General features: G+C 41.2%; 1 protein-coding gene across 18 annotated transcripts in view; it reads right to left on the bottom strand.

Annotated features, from left to right (window-relative positions):
* ASPH (aspartate beta-hydroxylase) overlaps positions 1-20,230 on the bottom strand; it is a 183,782-nt gene that overhangs the window by 23,373 nt on the left and 140,179 nt on the right. For all 18 annotated transcript variants that reach the window (XM_072998981.2, XM_072998979.2, XM_072998975.2 and 15 more), the window contains 3 exons: positions 18,704-18,802; positions 16,664-16,753; positions 12,034-12,171 (listed from right to left, as the gene is read on the bottom strand). In XM_072998981.2, the coding sequence (XP_072855082.2) occupies positions 12,034-12,171; positions 16,664-16,753; positions 18,704-18,802 (327 nt within the window). The remainder of the gene's footprint in view (positions 1-12,033; positions 12,172-16,663; positions 16,754-18,703; positions 18,803-20,230) is intronic.

Raw genomic sequence — 20,230 nt, forward strand, 5'->3', positions numbered from 1 at the left:
GTTTGTTCTCTTTGCAGGGCCTAGGCCAAAGCACTTCCTCCCCTGGGTTAAAGTGCCTCTCCCTGGCTTTCTGGTTATACCAGGTTTTCTTTCTGACCTTCTGAGCTTGCAGGTTTTCTGCTGCTAGCTCTAGGTTTCTCTTTAGGTCATTCATTAAAGAGTCTATATATGTCACAACATCTTGTGGGTCTCCCTGGGTGATCTGTTCCCAATTTTGCTTGATTAAATCAAGTGGCCCCTTCACCCTTCTCCCAAACAAAAGTTCAAACGGACTGAACCCGGTACTGGCTTGTGGCACTGATCGATAAGCAAACAAAAGGGATTGCAGCTTCTGGTCCCAATTGTTTGGATTCTCTGCCAAGTAAGCCCTAATCATGCGCATCAGAGTCCCATTGAACTTCTCCGTTAACCCATTACTTTCAGGGTGATAGGCAGTGGTTTCCTTGTGTTTAATTCCACAGATTTGCCATAACCGTTTCATGAGCTTTGATGTAAACGATGTGCCCAAATCTGTGATTATTTCTGAGGCAAATCCCATCCTGGACATATACCCCACCAAGGCATCTGCCACTGTGTTAGTTTCGATGTTAGTCAAGGGAATGGCTTCGGGGTACCTCGTGGCATGGTCCACAATGGTGAGAATGAACCGGTTCCCCCTCTTTGTGGCCTTGGGCAAAGGTCCCACAATATCCACTCCTATACATTTGAACGGTGTGTCAATCACAGGCAAAGGGCACAACTTCGCTTTGGTCCTGTCACGGTTATTCCCCTGCCTCTGACACACATCACATTGTTTACAGAACTCCTTGATCTGCTTCCCTATTTCAGGCCAGTAAAAGTTTTGTGTGATTCTCTGCTGTGTTTTGTTCACCCCTAAGTGCGCAGCAAACATGTCAGAGTGCCCCCTTTGTAAGATCATGGGGCGATACTTTTCAGGTACCACTAGCTGACTTCTGATCCCATCTCCCCCTTTTGAGATATTCATCAGGGTCTCTCTATATAAAATTCCCTTTTTCTCACGAAATCTCGCTGTGGTTTCAGGTGTTAGCTGGGTGTCTGTCACCTGTTCAAAACACTTTTGGAGAGTGGCGTCCGCCTTTTGCTCTTGGCCAAATTTGCTGTCTGTGGTTAAGGTTTCTGCCACAGCTTCGGAACTACCCTCATCTGCTTCAGCCTTGGGCTCTTCAATACCCCCCTGAACTGTCCCCGTGGTAGCTTGTGAGCGTGTAATCACTAGCACCCGTTTCACATGTTCAGCCAGGTCATTTCCCACAAGCACGGCTGCTGGCAGAGTCGATGAAATCGCTAGCCGCCAAACTCCCCTCCAGCCTTGAAAGCTCACAGGTACCTCAGCTACTGGCAGTGAGATCACCTGCCCCTCAATCCCTGCCACCTTTAAGCTCTCATTTGGGATTATATACTTCCCAGGAATAATGTCTGGATGGCACAGGGTCACCTGGGAACAAGTATCCCTTAGCCCCTTATACTGATGGTCAAGTATTCCTACGTCCACCCCTGCGGTCTCAAACAATTGCGAATCTGTCCTAACCAGTAAGCAGCGCTTGACCTCCACAAGAGGACCATTTTCCTCAGCCTGATCAGCAGATGTAACTGTTCCAGATTGAGTAGCCATGGCAACAGGCTCCCTCAGTGGCAAGGAGCTTTGCTCTGTCTGGACACAGAACACAGCTTTTGGCTTGGTTCCACTCAAATCATGAGGCAAATTTCCCTTTAGCTGCTTTAATTTCTCACACTCTGAGATTAGATGGCCCTTTCCTTGACAGAAATAACATTTTCTGCTGTATTTTGAGTCTTTCTCATCTGGTTTTGGTTTTCCCTCCAAAATCTGAGGTCTTTGTGGTTTCATGTCTGAGGGCTTCCCTTCAACATGGGCCCCTCCCCCTTGCTGGTTTTTCCCTGGTCCCTGAGAGTACTTGCTGTAGGTTTCTTTGGGTTTACCTACAGATTTCCCCTCAGCACCTAAGGGCTTTCTTATTTGGTAAATAAAATCTGCGATCTCTGCCGCCTCTGTCACAGATTTCGGTTTCCTCTCCCTCACCTGGAACTTCAGTTCCCCATGCAGGACTGAATAAAACTGTTCCAGCGCTATCAGGTCTTTGAGCTGCTGGAAGGTCTCTGTCCCCTCCTGAGCCAGCCATTTCTCTAGCAACCTCACCAGTTGGGCCCCCACTTGGGTAAAAGTCTGCTCTGGTTTCTTTGTGAGTGACCTGAATCTTTGCCTCAGCTGTTCAGCATTTATCCCATGTCTAGCAAACACCAGTTTTTTAAACTCCGCGAAGTCTTTCAACAGTTCCACTGGCATCTCTGCATAGACTTCTGCCAGGCTGCCACTGATTAAAGATTGCATAATGGTCATCTTCTCAGTTTCCCTTACTGAGAAGTCCACAAACGCTCTTTCCACGAGGGAAAAGAACACCTCAGGGCAATCTCCCTTGTGGTACACAGGGAATTTTTTCAGGTCAGTTTTAGACAGGCCGCCTTCCCCATTCCCTGGGTTCCCCTCATTATTATTGTTATTACTATTTCTATTCATTATCTCCAGCTTCTTCAGCTCAAACGCCATTTTCTCTCTCTCCAATTCCATTTCAAATCGTCTTTGTTTCTCTCTTTCCCTTTCCTCCATCTCCCTCACCCTCAGTTCATGCTGTTGGGCTAGGCGCATTTTTCTGAGTTCTGAGGTCTGTTCTCCCGTGTTCTCCTCCTGCACTGAGCCAAATTCCTCCTCAGAACCTTGGTCTACCTCTGGATCTCTTACTTCCCCCATTTCTGCCATTTGGCTTCGAGTCAAGGGCATAATCCCCCCCCAGAACAGGCTGCCTTCAAAAGTCAAGCCTCAAAATAAAGCGACGACTTTTTTCCTTTTGCCTCAGGAACAGCCTTCTATAGATTGCTGCTGTTCTTCAGCACTAACTTGCAACTGTTGCCAGCCAGAGTCCACCCCCCTCTGCTAGGCCTCTCAGCAGACAAGCTAGATCACTGCTACTTCCCTCAGCTTTGCCTCAGCCTTTTCCCGCCAAAACAGGTTGCCTCAGAGCTCCCTAATCTAGTCCCACCAATCTGAGGTCACACGTTCTTCCACTAGCGTACCTCCCCGTGAGGTAAGCCTAGAAGATTACCTACGCGCTCTCAGATTGTCCCTGACTAGACCCCCCTTGCTCTGGGCACACTTGCCAAGGCTTTGCTGGACCACTGGACAACTGGACCAGTCGTATCCCACACGCTGGACACCAATCAATGTTACAACCCCAGACCTACCGGAGTATGCCACACTTTAACTATGCTGCCACCAACCATTCCCTATAAGAAGTCACACAGACCAGGAATGGATTTTTAACAAACAAAAGAACAAGGTTTATTTAAATAACAAACAGGGTAAATAAAAAGATCAAGTAAATAAGATACTGTAACGTGGCTTAGTCTCAATCATACATACAACAAATTACTTCACACAGAACACTTTAAAGTAAAGCACAGACCCTGAACCTATCAGTTCTGGCTACCTATAAAGAAACCTGAACCTATCAGGTATGTACCAACTGACACACAGTTGTACTCAGTCTGACACACAGACTCCCACTCCTCAACTCCACACAAGCTCCACATATATATACAGTACAGCACCTCCCCCTGATGTCCCGCCTTCCACTCCCCATAGGATGGAACTTTCCCTCCAAACCCATGACAGACAGGTACCATCAGTGCTGTATGTAACAGCTATTTTATAAGCCTTGTTTAGATTATATAATTTCTGCAGTAATGCTTGATACTGAACAGCATTACAGCCAGCCGAAAGGTTGACAAAAGCAATTCCTGTGACCTTCCTAGTTTGAAAGTTGCCCTCAGCTAATTGGGTTAAATGCAGTATTTGCGCTGTTCAGTTCTTCCCTGTTGTGGGATGAGGACTGGTTCTTCTTGTTTGGATATGTTTTATTTCCTACTTTTGCATTCCAGTCACCTATAATTCTTATAGAAAAACCCAAGCTTAAACTAAAGAAAGTAGGAAAAACCACTGGGATAGTCAGGTATAATCTAAACCAAAACCCTTATGAGTACACAGTGGAAGTGATTTAAGGAATCTAGATTTAAGGAACTAGATTTGGTGAACAGAGTGCCTGAAGAACTTTGGATGGAGGCCCGTAACATTGTACAGGAGGCAGCAACAAAAACCATCCCAAAGAAAAGGAAATGGAAGAAAGCAAAGTGGCTGTCCAACAAGGCTTTACAAATATCAGAGAAGAGAAGGGAAACAAAATGCAAGGGAGATAGGCAAAGCTACAGAAAACTGAATGCAGACTTCCAAAGAATAGCAAGGAGAGACAAGAGGGCCATCTTAAATGAACAGTGCAAAGAATTACAGGAAAATAATAGAAAGGGAAAAGCCAGAGATCTGCTCAAGAAAATTGGAGATATTAAAGGAACATTTTGTGCAAAGATGAACATGATAAAGGACAAAAATAGGAGGGACCTCACAGAAGAGGTGGCAAGAATATACAGAGGAATTATACCAGAAATATCTGGATGTCCCGGACAACACAGATAGTGTGGTTGCTACCTTGAGCCAGACATCCTGGAGAGTGAAGTGGGCCTTAGAAAGCCTGGCTAACAACAAGGCCAGTGGAGGTGATGGCATTCCAATCAAACTATTTAAAATCTTAAAAGACAATGCTTTTAAGGTGCTACACTCAATATGCCAGCAAGTATGGAAAACTCAGCAGTGGCAAGAGGATTAGAAAATACCAAAGAAGGGCAGTGCCAAAGAATGCTCCAAGTACTGTACAATTTCACTCATTTCACACGCAAGCAAGGTTGTGCTCAAAATCCTCCAAGGTAGGCTTCAGCAGTATGTGGACCGAGAACTCCCAAAAGTACAAGCTGGATTTCGAAGGGGCAGAGGAACTAGGGAACAAATTGCTAACATGCGCTAGATTATGGAGAAAGCCAGAGAGTTCCAGAAAAACATCTACTTCTGCTTCATTGACTACGCAAAAGCCTTTGCCAGCAAATTATGGCAAGTTCTTAAAGAAATGGGAGTGCCTGACCACCTTATCTATCTCCTGAGAAATCTATATGTGGGACAGGAAGCAACAGTTAGAACTGCATATGGAAAAAAGAGGAGAGCACCAACATCAACAAAACTAAGATCATGGCCACTGGTCCCATCACCTCCTGGCAAATACAAGGGGAAGATATGGAGGCAGTGACAGATTTTACTTTCTTGGGCTTCATGATCACCGCATATGATGACAGCAACCACGAAATTAAAATACAGCTGCTTCTTGGGAGGAACGTGATGAAAAACCTAGACAACATCTTTAAAAGCAAAGACATCACCTTGCCGACAAAGGTTTGCATAGTCAAAGCTATGGTTTTTCCAATAGCGATGTATGGAAGTGAGAGCTGGACCATAAAGAAGACTGAGGCTCCAGACTAAACGACTAAACGACGAGTCTTTCCATTATAGCCCTATTTCTGCTATGGTTTGCCTCACATTTCTTCAGAGTTGGTCATTTCCAGAAGGTCCTGTTCTCAATCAGAGAACACTTCATAACTACTCCACTTTACTTCACCCACATCAAGTACTGTAATACGGTGTTTAAAAACTACATTTCTATGTTACGATTTTGAGGTCATGTTGATTTATACTTTATACATTCCATGTTCTAAATATCTGCATTGTGCAGCACTGGACTTTGCTTTTGTCTCTATGTACATCAGCAACCAATGTCCTTTCAGCTTTAATCTAGTTGATTCATTAGCAACACTTTTCTTTGCATACATTCTTTGCTCTTCTTCATTAGATGACTGAGTGCCTTTTGACCCATGTGTGTGTGTGTGTGTATGTGTGTGTGATTTTCTAGCACAACATTTTGTTTCATTTTGGATTTTCTCATTGAATGGTTTTTGAGGTATAAAGCATTTGGAAGTGGCTTCCCATTGCCTGTTTCTGCTCAATAGAACTAGCTTGAGTGTCTCTGGTGTTGTCTGTGAAAGATCCTCTGTCAGTGTCAGTTTCCATTTGTGCTGCTGCCTAGCAGCTGCCCTTTACAAATTTCTCCACCCCATCAATTCTCCTCTGCTAATATAACCGTTAATTTCTGCAGAGGATGAATGCCTCTTAATCTGATGTCTCAGCTTTGATTACTTTGCCTTTGGTCACCCTGTTAGCACTCTAGACTCATAACCGAGTGTAACAACCCGACAGCATTGTGGTCTGATTCCCTGGCACACTTGAAACCCCCTTATCATATAAAAGTGTTCATCTTATAAGTGGCAAATGATCCCAAAATAAGAAAGGAGGGGAGGATGAATTCACCCACATGAGAAATAGCTTTGGAACTGTTTTATATCTAAATGAAAACATCCTGTCTTCCTTACCTAAAGTAGCTACAGTATAACAAAGGGTCAAACCATATATAATTTTAAACACGGATAATTTTTATGTGTGCTTGATTTTTCTCTAGTAAATAACAGGCTAGGATCATGGTTTAATTTCTTTTAGCACCAGTCTCTAGACTGGGTTCAATGCTGAATACAACAAAATTAAACACGTGGCATGTTATACTTTATGTAATTAAGAGCATGAAGTTTTAATTTTGCCAAACTGAGTTGGTTAAGTTTCCCCCCTCAACAAACTGCGAAGAGCCATTCACAAATTTGTAGTCTATGAAGCAGGAACGTGTCCAGATTTCTCACCATTAAAAATAACAAGAGTAGAAGCACAAATGCTTTGAAACTGATGAAACAGCTGTATTTATAAGCTTGTTGCCACTCTCCTGAGAATGGTATGGCACTCTCATTATTAGGTAAAGGTAAAGGTTCCCCTTGACAATTTTTGTCCAGTCGTGTTCGACTCTAGGGGGCGGTGCTCATCCCCGTTTCCAAGCCATAGAGCCAGCGTTTGTCCGAAGACAATCTTCCGTGGTCACATGGCCAGTGCGACTTAGACACGGAACGCTGTTACCTTCCCACCAAGGTGGTCCCTATTAATCTACTCGCATTTGCATGCTTTTGAACCGCTAGGCTGGCGGGAACTGGGACAAGCGACGGGAGCTCACTCCGTCACGTGGATTCGATCTTATGACTGCTTGGTCTTCTGACCCTGCAGCACAGGCTTCTGCGGTTTAGCCCACAGCGCCACCACATCCCTTCAAAAATCTCATTATTAGAATTAGCTTTTTCCCAATATTGAAATAATTTTATGGAGCACTAACGCTGAAAATTTGAAGGCTATAAACATATTTCTCAAACATCAGCACAAGGTACACTTTTAATTCCTTTGGCAAAGTTTCAAATTGTGTCAGCCACCTTAGGCATGCAAAGTATAACACCGATTAAAACAAAAAATATGTCTGAATCAGCAAAGGCACTTGCTGTTGTGAATACAAAGCAGCAAGGATAAAACCAGTTGCCAGGAGCACTAGGTATATGACATCCTATAGTACTATATCACTGCATTGCTTCAGCATTATGTTTCATGAACGTCATTTAAGTTTATCTTTTTTGTAGTTGGCAAATATTAACTAGACTAATTATATTGCCATGAGTGCATATGTAAATTGGGAGGGGGAGTTTGTGTCTTTTGTGTTTTCTACTTAAAAATAGAGCACATGAAAACAATTATTTAAAAAAATCTCCTTTGTTGCCATTGAAAGAAAAATACCACTCTGATGGCAGAAAGTGAGGAATTAAAGAACTTCGTAATGAGGGTGAAAGAGGAGAGTGCAAAAGACGGTCTGAAGCTCAACATAAAAAAAACACACACACACACAAAAACCCCCTAAGATCATGGCCATGGGTCCCATCACCTCCTGGCAAATAGAAGGGAAAGATATGGAGGCAGTGACAGATTTTACCTTCCTGGGTTCCATGATCACTGCAGATGGTGATAGCAGCCACGAAATAAAAAAAAGCCTGCTTCTTTGAAGGAAAGCGATGACAAACCTAGACAGCATTTTAAAAAGCAGAGACATCACCTTGCCGACAAAGGTCTGCATGGTCAAAGCTATGGTTTTTCCAGTAGTGATGTATGGAAGTGAGAGCTGGATCATAAGGAAGGCTGACCGCCGAAGAATTGATGCTTTTGAATTGTGGTGCTGGACGAGGCTCTTGAGAGTCCCCTGGACTGCAAGGAGAACAAACCTATCCATTTTGAAGGAAATCAACCCTGAGTGTTCACTGGAAGGACAGATCCTGAAGCTGAGGCTCCAATACTTTGGCCATCTCATGAGAAGAGACGATTCCCTGGAAAAGACCCTGATGTTAGGAAAGTGTGGAGGCAAGAGGAGAAGGGGACAACAGAGGACAAGATGGCTGGACAGTGTCATTGAAGCTACCAGAATGAATTTGACCAATCTCCGGGAGGCAGTGGAAGACAGGAGGGCCTGGTGTGTTCTAGTCCATGGGGTCACAAAGAGTCGGACACTACTAAATAACAAGCCGTCACTGTGTCAAATCAAAAGTCATAAATCTCTGATGTGACATCATATCATGATATTGTATCCTATCCTATCATTAATATCATAATAAAATAATTGAGTTGGATGGGACCTATAAGGCCATCAAGTCCAGCCCCGTGCTCTATGCAGGAATCCAAGTCAAAGCAGATCTGACAAATGGTTGTCCAGTTCTCTTGAATGTTTAATAAAAGCATTATTTAATCCCCCCCACTTCCCCCTTTTTGTGTATATCCACATGAAAGGATACTTACAAATATGAGGGCAGGCTGTCTTGGCTCCTACCTGCTGAAGCTCGGCTACAAATGTGAGCCAGAATCATATTGTTTTTATGTACAGTATAAGCAAGTGAAAATGCAGAAGTCAGAGTGGCTAAATATGAAGATTAACAAGATTTCAGGTGCTGTTACTGTGAGAATAACCTTTTCACAACTATACCAAAAGGATAACATTGGTGTTTTTTTTCTGTGTGAGAGAACCTAGATTTTCTTGGGATATAAGCATAGATGAACAAGATAATTCATGTAAATATGTGGGTGTGTGGTTCCATGGACCTGTAGGCTGAAGGGTACAAGAAAAATATACCAAGATTAATGTGGCTGTAAGATTGGAAGCATTAATCCGTTTTGTGAATGCTGACAAATTTCTTCCAGCAGCTATTTTGATTTTTAAAGCTGATTTTTTTTTCAGACTCTCTTTCAAGCACTGATTTCCCTACTGAAAGAATTTGCTCCCCCCCCCCCCAGGGCATTATTTGTGGTTCATAGGATGTTACTGGAGATCCTCTGAATTTGAAGACTAGTCTCTTTAAAATGTTTAGCATGAATTTATTTGATCCCTTTTGGGTGCCATTATGTTTATTCCTAACTCCCTGACCTTCAAAATTATGTATGATTCTTATGAATCACTTCAGCTGATAGCTGTGGGTGGAACAGTCTTTTCAAATAATTTATCAAGTCCATGAGCTTAAAGGGAGCAAAATCAATTTTTAAAAGGAGGCTGCAGGACATATGCAGGTTATTTTATTTAATAGTTAATTGTTCCTAAATATAGGAAGGCTTTTTCTTTGGCACGGTTTAATGTCCTCCCTTCTAGTTTATTAGATGGCAGACACAGTAATATCCCAAAGAATATAAGATGCTGCCCCTGCAATGACTTTGAGGTGGATTATGTTTTGCATCTTCTCCACTACAGTTTTTATCAAAGGACTAGGAAATAAATACTGTACATCCCAGTTCCTCCATGGCTACACTTCTGACTCTTTCAAGTGGTTTTTGAATGTGGCCATTTCTACTTTGCCACACAGGTGTCTCTCTCTCTCTCTCTCACACACACACACACACACATACAGAGAGAGAGAGAGAGAGAGAGAGAGAGAGAGCCCAATATGTGATCAAATATGTCTTAGAAATCAGAGACTACCATTCTTGCTCCTTACAAGAGATCTGCATTATTCTCTTCTATGAGAGAGTGCTCCGAGCACTATGGAGTGGTATATGAGCAGAACACTTTGCTTTTTGTTTTCTATGGGGCATTTCAGTACAACAAGCCCTGCCTGCTCTGGGCTAAACAGTAGCAGGAAAAAAAAAATCTCTCCTATGTGTCTGGGTTCCATCCATCAACCCTCCCTCCCACATGGACCACAGAAAGGATTTAAGAAGCTCACAGTAACATTCAATGGTGTGATCTCAGCCTAAGCCCCACTATATTCAGCAGAATTTTCTAACAGGAAAGCTGAACAATTCCTCCAGAAACAGTGAGGAACTAAACCTCTATATAAAGGAATGTTATAAGTGCTCAGAACTGAATATATTCCATTCAGGGAAATTCAGAGCATTTTAAATCAACATTTGCCTGGAGAGCTGCATCAAAATTAAATAATGTGTGTTATTTTGTTGCAAGAGAGGACATGAATTTTTCATTAATGCAGAATACTAAGTAAAAGCAGGCAAAGACACAAACTAAATAGATAGTGGTCCCTAATGTCTCTGCAATGAATTGTTCATACAGATAAAATAGAAACAGAAACCCCATCAACTGACATTTTGAAAAGCGGCATTGTCATTTACTTGAAATGTAAGTTTTAATAACAGAGTCTATACTGTACTTTAAGAACCACAGAGTAGTGATTACAAATAATCTACAGTGGACCCTTGACTTACAGACGGCTTGACTTACAGACTTTTTGAGTTACAGACTTCTCTGGCCGCAAAATTTAGGTTTGACTTGCAGACTGAGATTTGACTTACAGACCAGAAAAAAAACAAAATGGAACAAAAATGGTCTGTTACGGGATTAATTGGTTTTCAATGCACTGTAGGTCAATGGAGACTTGACTTACAGACTTTTTGACTTGAGAACCGCCTTCCAATACGGATTAAGTTCTCAAGTCAAGACCCCACTGTACTTGTCAAAGTGGAAAGCTACAAAAACTGATAAATTCATTCAGTGGTCAGACTTTTGTATTTATTCTGCTGGCCTGACATTGCCAACCTTATGCTATTAAATGTCCTAGTCAAAAGTTAATGAGAGCACAAGGAAGGATTGGATTGTTATGCACGAATTATAACATTCAGCAATTTAAGTCTTGCTTCTCAGTAACTGGTGTGAATTACTGAGTTATCACAGCCATCTTCACCTGATGAACAGCATGTATTTTTTTGTGTTTGTTATCTTTGTAATCTATTCCCTCCAGTTCATAGCTGTAAAACAGTCTGGATTAGGGTTGAGCAATTATCTGTCCCAATTGTTGTGGTGATTGGCAGAAGGAGCAGAAGGTATTTTATACAGTGGACTCTAGATGAGTTGACAGCCTCAGGTTTTAAAGCTTTGAATTCTATTGATGTCTGATCATGCTTACCAAGAAGCAAGGAACACAGAGCAATCTGTTAAACTGCGTGCGGAAGTATTTTAGAACGAACAGAAATACTATGTCTTTTGGCATTAACACTTCTCCACGTGTTAAGATTCAGGTCTCAAGTCAAACAAAATATATACAGCCATGCTTAGTTAGTGAAAATAACATAGAAATATGCATCATATTAAGGCACTTGCAAACATGAGTAAATTAGGGACAATTTTTTTCTGAAATGCATATGTTAGGAGTATCCACAGAAGTTGTATTAATTTTTATGGGGCTTTCTAAAGAGGTTCCAAATGGATGTGGAAAATGAGACAAAACAAAAGAAAAAAAAATAAAGAAGACAAAAACCTTTGTGGTACCTTAAAAACTAAGTACTATATTTTAATGTGAGCATTCATGGACAAGTTTGAGGAAGTGGACTTGTCTTGAATGCTCACATTAAAATACAGCGGTTAGTCTTTAAGGTACTGCAACTTTTTTGTCTTCTTTATTTTATTTAACCCAGCTAGTTCTTTTAAAATCAAGAAAATGGGAAAAGGATAGAAACAGAAAAAATGACAGAATCACCTAGCCTCAGTCAGAAATATGTTTCACTGAGTCCAGTGGAGCTTACTCCCACATATGCACACACAACACCATAGCCTGAAAATCTGCTTAGCCTTGCAACTGTATAATAAAGAGAACAGTGCTGCTTACCTTGACCAGTTCGGTGTAACCCGTTTCCTTTGCTGTCCACCACGGCTGAGCCTTTAAGCCCTTGACATTGTAAAGAGAGCGCTGCCAGACAGATGCAAAATGACCCCGCTTGTGTCCAAGTTCATACCATTTGTATGCCTGGAAGATTGGAATGTGTTAACAACTTACTTACTTACACTAGTTAGACTGCGTTGTCCTCTGCAGAAAATTCCATCTGCTTTATCTCTAGAGAATATCTTTGTGGAAACCTCTCAAATTGTCAGTACGGTTTCTTTATTCATTAAAGGACCCACAGTTTCAAAGGGCTTTTCAAAACACTCAGGACTTGGGAGACAAGGAGGTGGATCACTCTCTGCTTGAGAAAGGAAAGCATCTGAAAGTGCATACTTGGCAAGAACTGTATTATTCATCTGTCCCTGGCAGAGGAAGCTGTCAGGAGCTGTACTGACGTATCTGCTGGTTGCTCATCTCTGCTTTAGTCCAGGTCCAGAAATAAGAAGTTATTATGGCACAGCAGCTCCTTTGTGTAAGCTGTCCCATCATATGATTCCTTCACACTTACATCCCTTAACATGGTGGGTGGAATGGATGTCCTGAAGGAGCAAACCTGATTGATCCCTAGGATAAAAATCCATTGGGACAGTTTCCTAGCTTTGTTTCAGATTCCTAACGAGTATGCTTTCTTTCCTTTCATGCAAGTTCAGCCCTCTACTTCCTTTCAAAGGTGGCTTCCAACACTTGTCTTTGAACAACCTACCATAAATGAAATCACTGTGGGACAGCCAGGCAAGAAGGGTTAGATTCCACTTTCCAACTAGGAAGGTGTTTGTTTGGTTAATTTTGGCATATGATCTCACTCTTGGCCCTCCGTATTCCTTAAAATTGCAGTGTTCTACCTCGTTTCACCTATCTAGTTAAAGTATGATTATAAAAATACAGGAATGATCTGAAAAGTTATGCATTGAAATTATAAGGGAGTGTGCAATCACTTTTGTCTGTCATTTTGCACACATATGTGCTGTCTTAGGGTAATCTTTTCTTATCAGCTTCCTGTGATTGAAGGTTTATTGGTATTTATTGGGAAGCAATGGTCATCTGAACTGGAACAGATCATAGACATCATTTACAGATCATTTACAGAACAAGACATGCATTATAACCTCATCCCAAACTGCACCAGCTATGTACACCATTTCCCAACAACTACATCAGCTGTCCTCATATTTATCATCTGCACATACTTTGCTACCACTGATAAGAAAACAGGGACCAACAGTGGTGATTTTCAGGCATTAGAGAGTTCCCTTACCGATTCCATAGCTCCCAAAGGCTTCCCAGAATGAAAAGGTTCCCTAAAGATCCCCAAACCCCGGTGGGGATGGGAGATAGGAAACTTTTAAGTCCCCTAAAATGTCTATAGCTGATGATGTCACCTGAGCTGCACACTGTAAAGTTGCACAACAGGATTCTAGCCAATGAGCTACAGGGTTACAATAGATTTGTAACTAAACTACAAGGATTAAATAGATTCCCACACTGCAGCCATTTGCATGGAGTCTTTTGTTTATAGAAAATGCTCGAGGGGAAACCTATTTAAAACATCAGCAGAAGGCTTCTGTATTCAGAGGCAAAAGAAAGATATTTTGGATTATATTCAATTCATTATTTGCACAATGAAACTAGTATAATGAATTTTCTCCTCCCTTTGTGCAAGCTATCTCTGTACAATTTCCCTTGGTTCTTTCCTCCCACTACAACATCCCATCTTAGATTTTATACACTACCTAGGGATTCCTTAGCCCTCAGGAGCACTTTGGGGTGTAGAGCAGAGGGAGGAAGGCAGGAGGAAAATGCCCTGGTAAGGAGAGGCAAATTCCTTTGCAAGAGCATTTCTGAGATAAGTGCTTCATTTGGTACATCTCATCAGATCTGATTTTAATTAGTTAATTAGATTTAACAATTTATTTATACAGAGTTTGTTGCCCCTTTCTTACATGTTTCTATCACACATTTAATAATATTTTATGTTAATTTTCAACAGTTTATCATACAGCAAAGCAATTCATTTTGATATGTTGCCTAACCTTCCAAAAATAAACAAAAGACAGCAGATCTCCATGCATATCAGCAAATCTCCACTAATTCTCAAATGTCACACTAACTAGGGATTAGTTCATAAAGAAGGTGACACAAGTCACTTTCAAGTTTACAGGATGGTCTGCCGTTCTAAGACATGTTCTAAAGATAGCTATGTTGTGCATGAAGAAATGAGGGAGAATTACGTGCAGAGAGTTTCATATTCATATTTCCTTTATGCTTGTCATATCTTGGGTGTTCGCCTAGCATGTACTAACTCTAATCAGCTATGAAGAGAAAGAATTGCTGCAGAAGGCACTAAGAACCTGAGGCTGTGGGCAACAATGGTGATAAATGGGATAGCAGAGAAAATATGGTTTGAGCTTTTGCTTGTGGTTGTTGTATAGTACGTTACCTTTCATAGAGAGTACACCCTAAATTTGTTTTTTAGGCTGAATAAGCTAACTGGATAGCTCAGTGGTTTAGGTATCTGCTACCTGTAGTAACATGAGTTATGATATTCTCTGGATTTTTAACGTAGAATGTGAACGTGGAAGGGAAATAGCTTTAATGTTTTGCTCTGAAAGGCTCCAGCAGGGGATCTTTCGTGCTCATTGTTCCAAGATGCCAAAGAGCTACAACAGTTTGTTTTTCAAATAGTACATGGGAACAAAAGCCAAGAATCGAAGACATACAGTATTTCTGCTAACAGAGCAGCTTTGTTAGTGGAATCAAGAAAGTGGCAATCCCCTACCTAGCAAACCCTTCTGGTGCCCTGAAAACTTGCTCTGGACAGCTGGGGAAATCTTTAGAGAAGGCTTTGGGGAAGTGTGAAGAGCTGCCAGAGAAACTAAAAGAAAACCCTAATGCTAAAGCTAACATGATGTTGGATTTAAGGTAGGAATAACGAGTAGCAGTCATTTAGGTTGGCAGGAAGCCAAAGGACCATTTCTGAGCATTTAACAGCAAGGTAGCAATGAAATGCTGAGTGAAGTGGCTCAATCTGTTCCAATGCTCTCTGCTGAGGAGTGGTGAAAGGCCAAGAAAAGTCTTACCAGACATCCTGCCACCAGGCAGATGAGCCCTCTGTATGCCAATGCCCAGTTTTTAATTGCATCCTGCCATATTTATGGCATTTTCCCAATGGCATGTAGGTAAGAGAGCATTTAAAAGTAATTCAGTGCATTTTATTTTAAAGTCAAACTAGCTATGTAATAGTGCTCTTTATAGAACTGCTTGTGTGCCAAAAACTCTTAGTCTTAACTGTAGCCGTAGGTGATGAATGTGCACCATCAGTAAGGGTGATTACAGATGTTTATGTATCGACTTCCTGCCTTCATTAAATCTTGAATTTCAGCATTTCCAGCTACATTCTCTAACTCAAAAACAGGTCTCAGAATGACAAGTTCAACACTATGTTTCACTGTTCATTTTTCATGAAACCAATTTTTGCTCACACAAACTTTATCCGCTAACTATGAATAAATAAACCCATTTATTCATTTCATGACAGCTTCCTGTTCTTGCTCCAGTGCTAACTAGGAGCTTTCTTTGAGAAGGAAGCTTCAGCAGAATTTGGGCAAACTAAGCCTCAAAGCTTTCTAATTTAGGCCTTTCTCCCAGGTGTCTTTGCATAGTCCCTGAAAAGTAGGTAGAACTCCCAGAACAAAGGATTATGGTATTTGGAGTCCTGAATGAATGAATGAATGAATGAATGAATGAATGAATGAATGAATGAATGAATCCCACTCCTAGATTTTTTTTAAAAAAAGCAAAACATTGTTATGGGCCACTAGAGGGCATTAAAGTTTTTCAGTTTAAAGAAACATTTTTTAAAGAAAAATATTCTGGGGGTTGGAAAGGTCATACGAACAGGTCCAGACCTTCAATGTCTAGAGACAGGTGGGCGCAGCCCTTGGACCTCTGGCCCTAGAGGAATGGTTTATGTAGTTGTTGAACCAGGTAGTAAAGAGAAGGGCATCTTTTCTTGGAAAACATAGAAATTAGATGCCCCTCCTATAACCTTAGTATGTTACCAGTGGCAGCCCTCTCCACCATTTGCACTTGTTTTGGAGGGAGTGGTTTGAAAAAATCAATCATTAGATGCTAAAACAGGCAATAGACTCTCTTCTACTGAAAATGCCATCAGTGTTGTCTATCCAGGAGCTTCTGTTTCTAGGATCCTACCACCATTCTATCTATTGCTTCGTAGCTTCCTCAGGCAAGGCCTTCCTTGTATGCCTGACCTCATTCCCTCTCAAACAGTTGCCATTGCAGAAAGCATATGTGGCCAAGGGCAGGGCAGAGTTGATAAGTGAGAAATGTTCTGTCTATGACCTACTTCGATTATCTACCCATTTCTGCTCATTTGCAGATAAGCCTTTGAATCTCTTGCTTCCTCATTTCCTTTTGGCGTCCATAAATCTATTTGTACTTTGCCTCTTTCCAGTCCTGTACATGTTCTTAATTCAGGAACCATTTGTGCCAAACCCCCAACTCAGATCCCCCCTTTGTCATTTCAGATTAAATTCAATGCATCTCTGATACACTCTACCTCACTGTTTCCAACTCGCTGCATGGCATCACCCAAATGAAAGTAAAAACGTCCATCATCGGTGCCAGAATCTCCTGATTCTAGACCCTCCTAGAAGAAAGAAAACCATTAAGTCAGCTGTATAAACTTACACCTCGTGTAGAGCTCAGCGAGATGAAGCATTTGTTCCCTATAAGCACTGTACCATGCAGTGATGAACCAGTATTTATCCCAATTTCCAGATGGCGCAAGTGTTAAATCAAACATTGACAAAAAATGACAAAAGTATGGATCTTCATAAAAACCACCTCCTGTACATGTTTGTTTTTTTGTTTCATTTCGAATCAGGGACAAATTACATCTCAGGAAAAAAGAACTGAAGTTAGTGCTAATTTAAAACAACAAGAAATCCAAAATCCAGCAGAGAAGATAACTTTTAAAGGCTTCCTAAACAATATTGAAAGAGTTGTTTCAAAAGACAGTGGGTCTTCAAAGTAGATTAGCAGGAGATGTCTGCTATCAAGATGTCAGTCTGGAAGCTTCCAATGTTACTGCTAATCTACTTCTAAAATTCTAGAACAAAAAAAAATCTTTTTGAAGTGTTTATTCAAGCTTTTAAAAATATTTTTGAATCATTTCTGTAAAATATGCTGATTTCTTAAACACAAGACTGTCGGAGTTCTGGAAGTAAGTGTGGACAGAAACCCAGATAAGATATGTACTCATTCATCAACAAGAAGGACCAAGAAGCACCAACTGCTGCAAATATGTGATAGAGGAAGAAATGTTCTCTTTGGACAAGCCCTTAGTTTTTAAAGATAGCTTATAAATTCATTCCACATGAATGAGTGTAATTACTGTTAATTAGAGATGGGGTATTCGTGGAAATGACAAGGGTCTGGCCCCATGGGGGTGGACTGTCCACTCACCATTCCACCACTGACATGAGCTCGACAGAGCCTTCCTATCGTGCCATTGTCTGCAATGGATTAGCCACTCTGAGACCTGGCAGAGAGGCTTGTCATCCCGTCTCCTGCCAGGAGCTCGCATCAGCAGCAGAATAACCCTCATTATTTCCACCAATCAAATACCCGCATCTCTACTGTTAATAACAAGTGGCAACTGCTAAAAATCGTTTTGCTAACCAGCCATATTCTTCTCTAGAATGGTATGGTTCCCTGGATTATCATGCCATCCCACCCACCCTATGCCCTATTTTTCTATTTTCCAACCCAAAGTCAGTCAGAATTATTCGTCTTCACAGACTATTTGAAGCCTCCTTGCCTTAGGTTCCTTCTTCCTTTCTGAGTTGGGGTATTTCTGCCAGTCTTTGGTCACCTGCTCACACTTCCCTCCTGTCTATAGCTGATATTGTTTTGATTATCAACATTCAGAGAATAGCTTCACTATTAATATACAGAATAATTGTGATGATATAGCCCTTTCTAAAAAGAATTCACACTTACCTTAATTATTATTATTATAGTATGGCCTACTTCTAAATATACTCTTACTGCTCCTTTTTCCAGCCAGGATGGGTGGATCTGAATGGCATGATAATCTAGGGAACTCTGGCTTACCAGTTACAAGCAGCCTGTTGGTGCACCCTGTCCAATCCATGATGTGCTAAGCGCTGTGATTTATTTGGTCATTCTTGCTGCAGGTAGAAGTAATCACACAGCAAACACCAACAGATGCTTAAAATCAGTAAGTCAATTATCCTGTTGCTCCCTGATTTACTATGCTGTCCACAAGCTGTTCCTCACTTTACCATGTACTTCCAGTGTCTTCTATAAGAAAAGAAGATGAATGAATGAATGCTGAATGAAAGTGTAGTGAGTTACAGTCAGCTACCTATAATCCCTTCTGTTTCAGTGATAAATAATTAACCACATATCCTAAACTGGAAAAAAGAGTTTGATATTTATACAGGAATATAGATTAACACTGTTTTAATAAATTTCTAAAGTAAAATTGATACAACATTGATTCTGCATTCCACCCCCATGTACTGTGCTTTTCAAAAGAACAAAAATAGCAAGATTATAATGTAAATGTTACTTTCAGATAGGGAATGCTTTCTTCAATCTTGTTCTCTGCCTTCAGAATGAAGCCATAATGCACTTTAGCAAAGCCATCATTTGGAGCCAACTTCAGAACCTGTGGAGAGCAAAACAAATCCATATAGTGCTTATCCCTGTGGCAATACTGAACATTAATTTGTTGTATTTAAAAAGAACTAGTAATTTATTAAGAATTGTAATGGTTCCAAACCAGTACTCTTTCCATCAGTGGTCTGAAACTCCTGTTACTTCACCTGTTTATCTAAGGCCAGATGTATACCTTATGGGACATGCGTGACTATACTCCCAAAACAGTGAGACAGTCAATCGCAAGGCCCAACTTCTCTGCCTTGCAAGGTAGTATTATAGATTTCCTGTGTACTGTGAAATAAACTCAGGTGAGTTTGAACTTTTGAGGTCACATTGCTGAGAGTCATATCTCCCAAGCTATAAAACATGGGTTTTTAATAGTACCTTGAGTATCACCATCTGGAGTCAGGTGGAGAGCACCATAATTTTAGAATTAAAGAGGTACAGTGGTGCCTCGCATAGCGACAATAATCGGTGCAGCAAAAATTGCTGCAAAGCGATTTCGTCGTTATGCGATATTTAAAAGCCCATAGGAATGCACTGAAACCCCTTCAATGCGTTCCTATGGGCTTCAGACTCACCTTAAAGCGAAAATCCTCCATACAGCGGCCATTTTTGCTGCCCGGTAAGCGAGGAATCCATCCCAGAAAACCCGGCGGCCATTTTGGAACAGCTGATCAGCTGTCAAAAATCATCGCTTTGCAATGATCGGTAAGCGAAACATCGCAATGCGATCACTTTTGCAATCGCAAAATCTTCATTGCTATGTGATTTCATCGTTAAACAGGGCGCCCGTTAAGCGAGGCACACTGTACTTTGGAACATGTGCTGAGTCCAGGAATTTGTTTTTGTACCAGAACTGAGCTAATATTCTGTCCACACATTTACAAAAAGTGCCTGACTCCTGGTGAAAAACTGAGAACTAAGAAATTCTCTGCAATTTAATGTAACTGGCCGAGAGGTCTACTGTTAGACCCTGATCTACTTTCTGCTCACCACTACCTTGAAATACTGAGTAGAATTTCTAAAAATTTGAGCCTGAATTGTGTAGAAGTTTACATGCTGGCCAACATCCATGCCAGCATAATGTAAAGTTACTCCAGCGTAAACGTGTTGGGCATTACAATGTGTGCCCCTTCAATCACACAATAGGTTTAACATCCCTGGCATAATCAACTATACAACATGCCAGCAGAAGTGCTTCAGGGACAGCATTTCTGCCTCTGGGCTCACACAACTAACTACTATGTGTATAACCCTGAGTTGCACATGGATGCACAGTAGGATTTTGGCCTTTGTGTGGAAAGGTACGTTTATGTACTTCAGGCCAATATCACAGGTATAATCTTAGAATTGCAGAGTTGGAAGGGTTCCTACGCATCATCAAGTCCAATCCCTATCAGAGAGGCATAGTGGGGAACTGAACTCCTAACCT

Source organism: Pogona vitticeps, chromosome 4 (assembly GCF_051106095.1).
Source record: "Pogona vitticeps strain Pit_001003342236 chromosome 4, PviZW2.1, whole genome shotgun sequence".
In the NCBI taxonomy this organism is placed as follows: domain Eukaryota; kingdom Metazoa; phylum Chordata; class Lepidosauria; order Squamata; family Agamidae; genus Pogona; species Pogona vitticeps.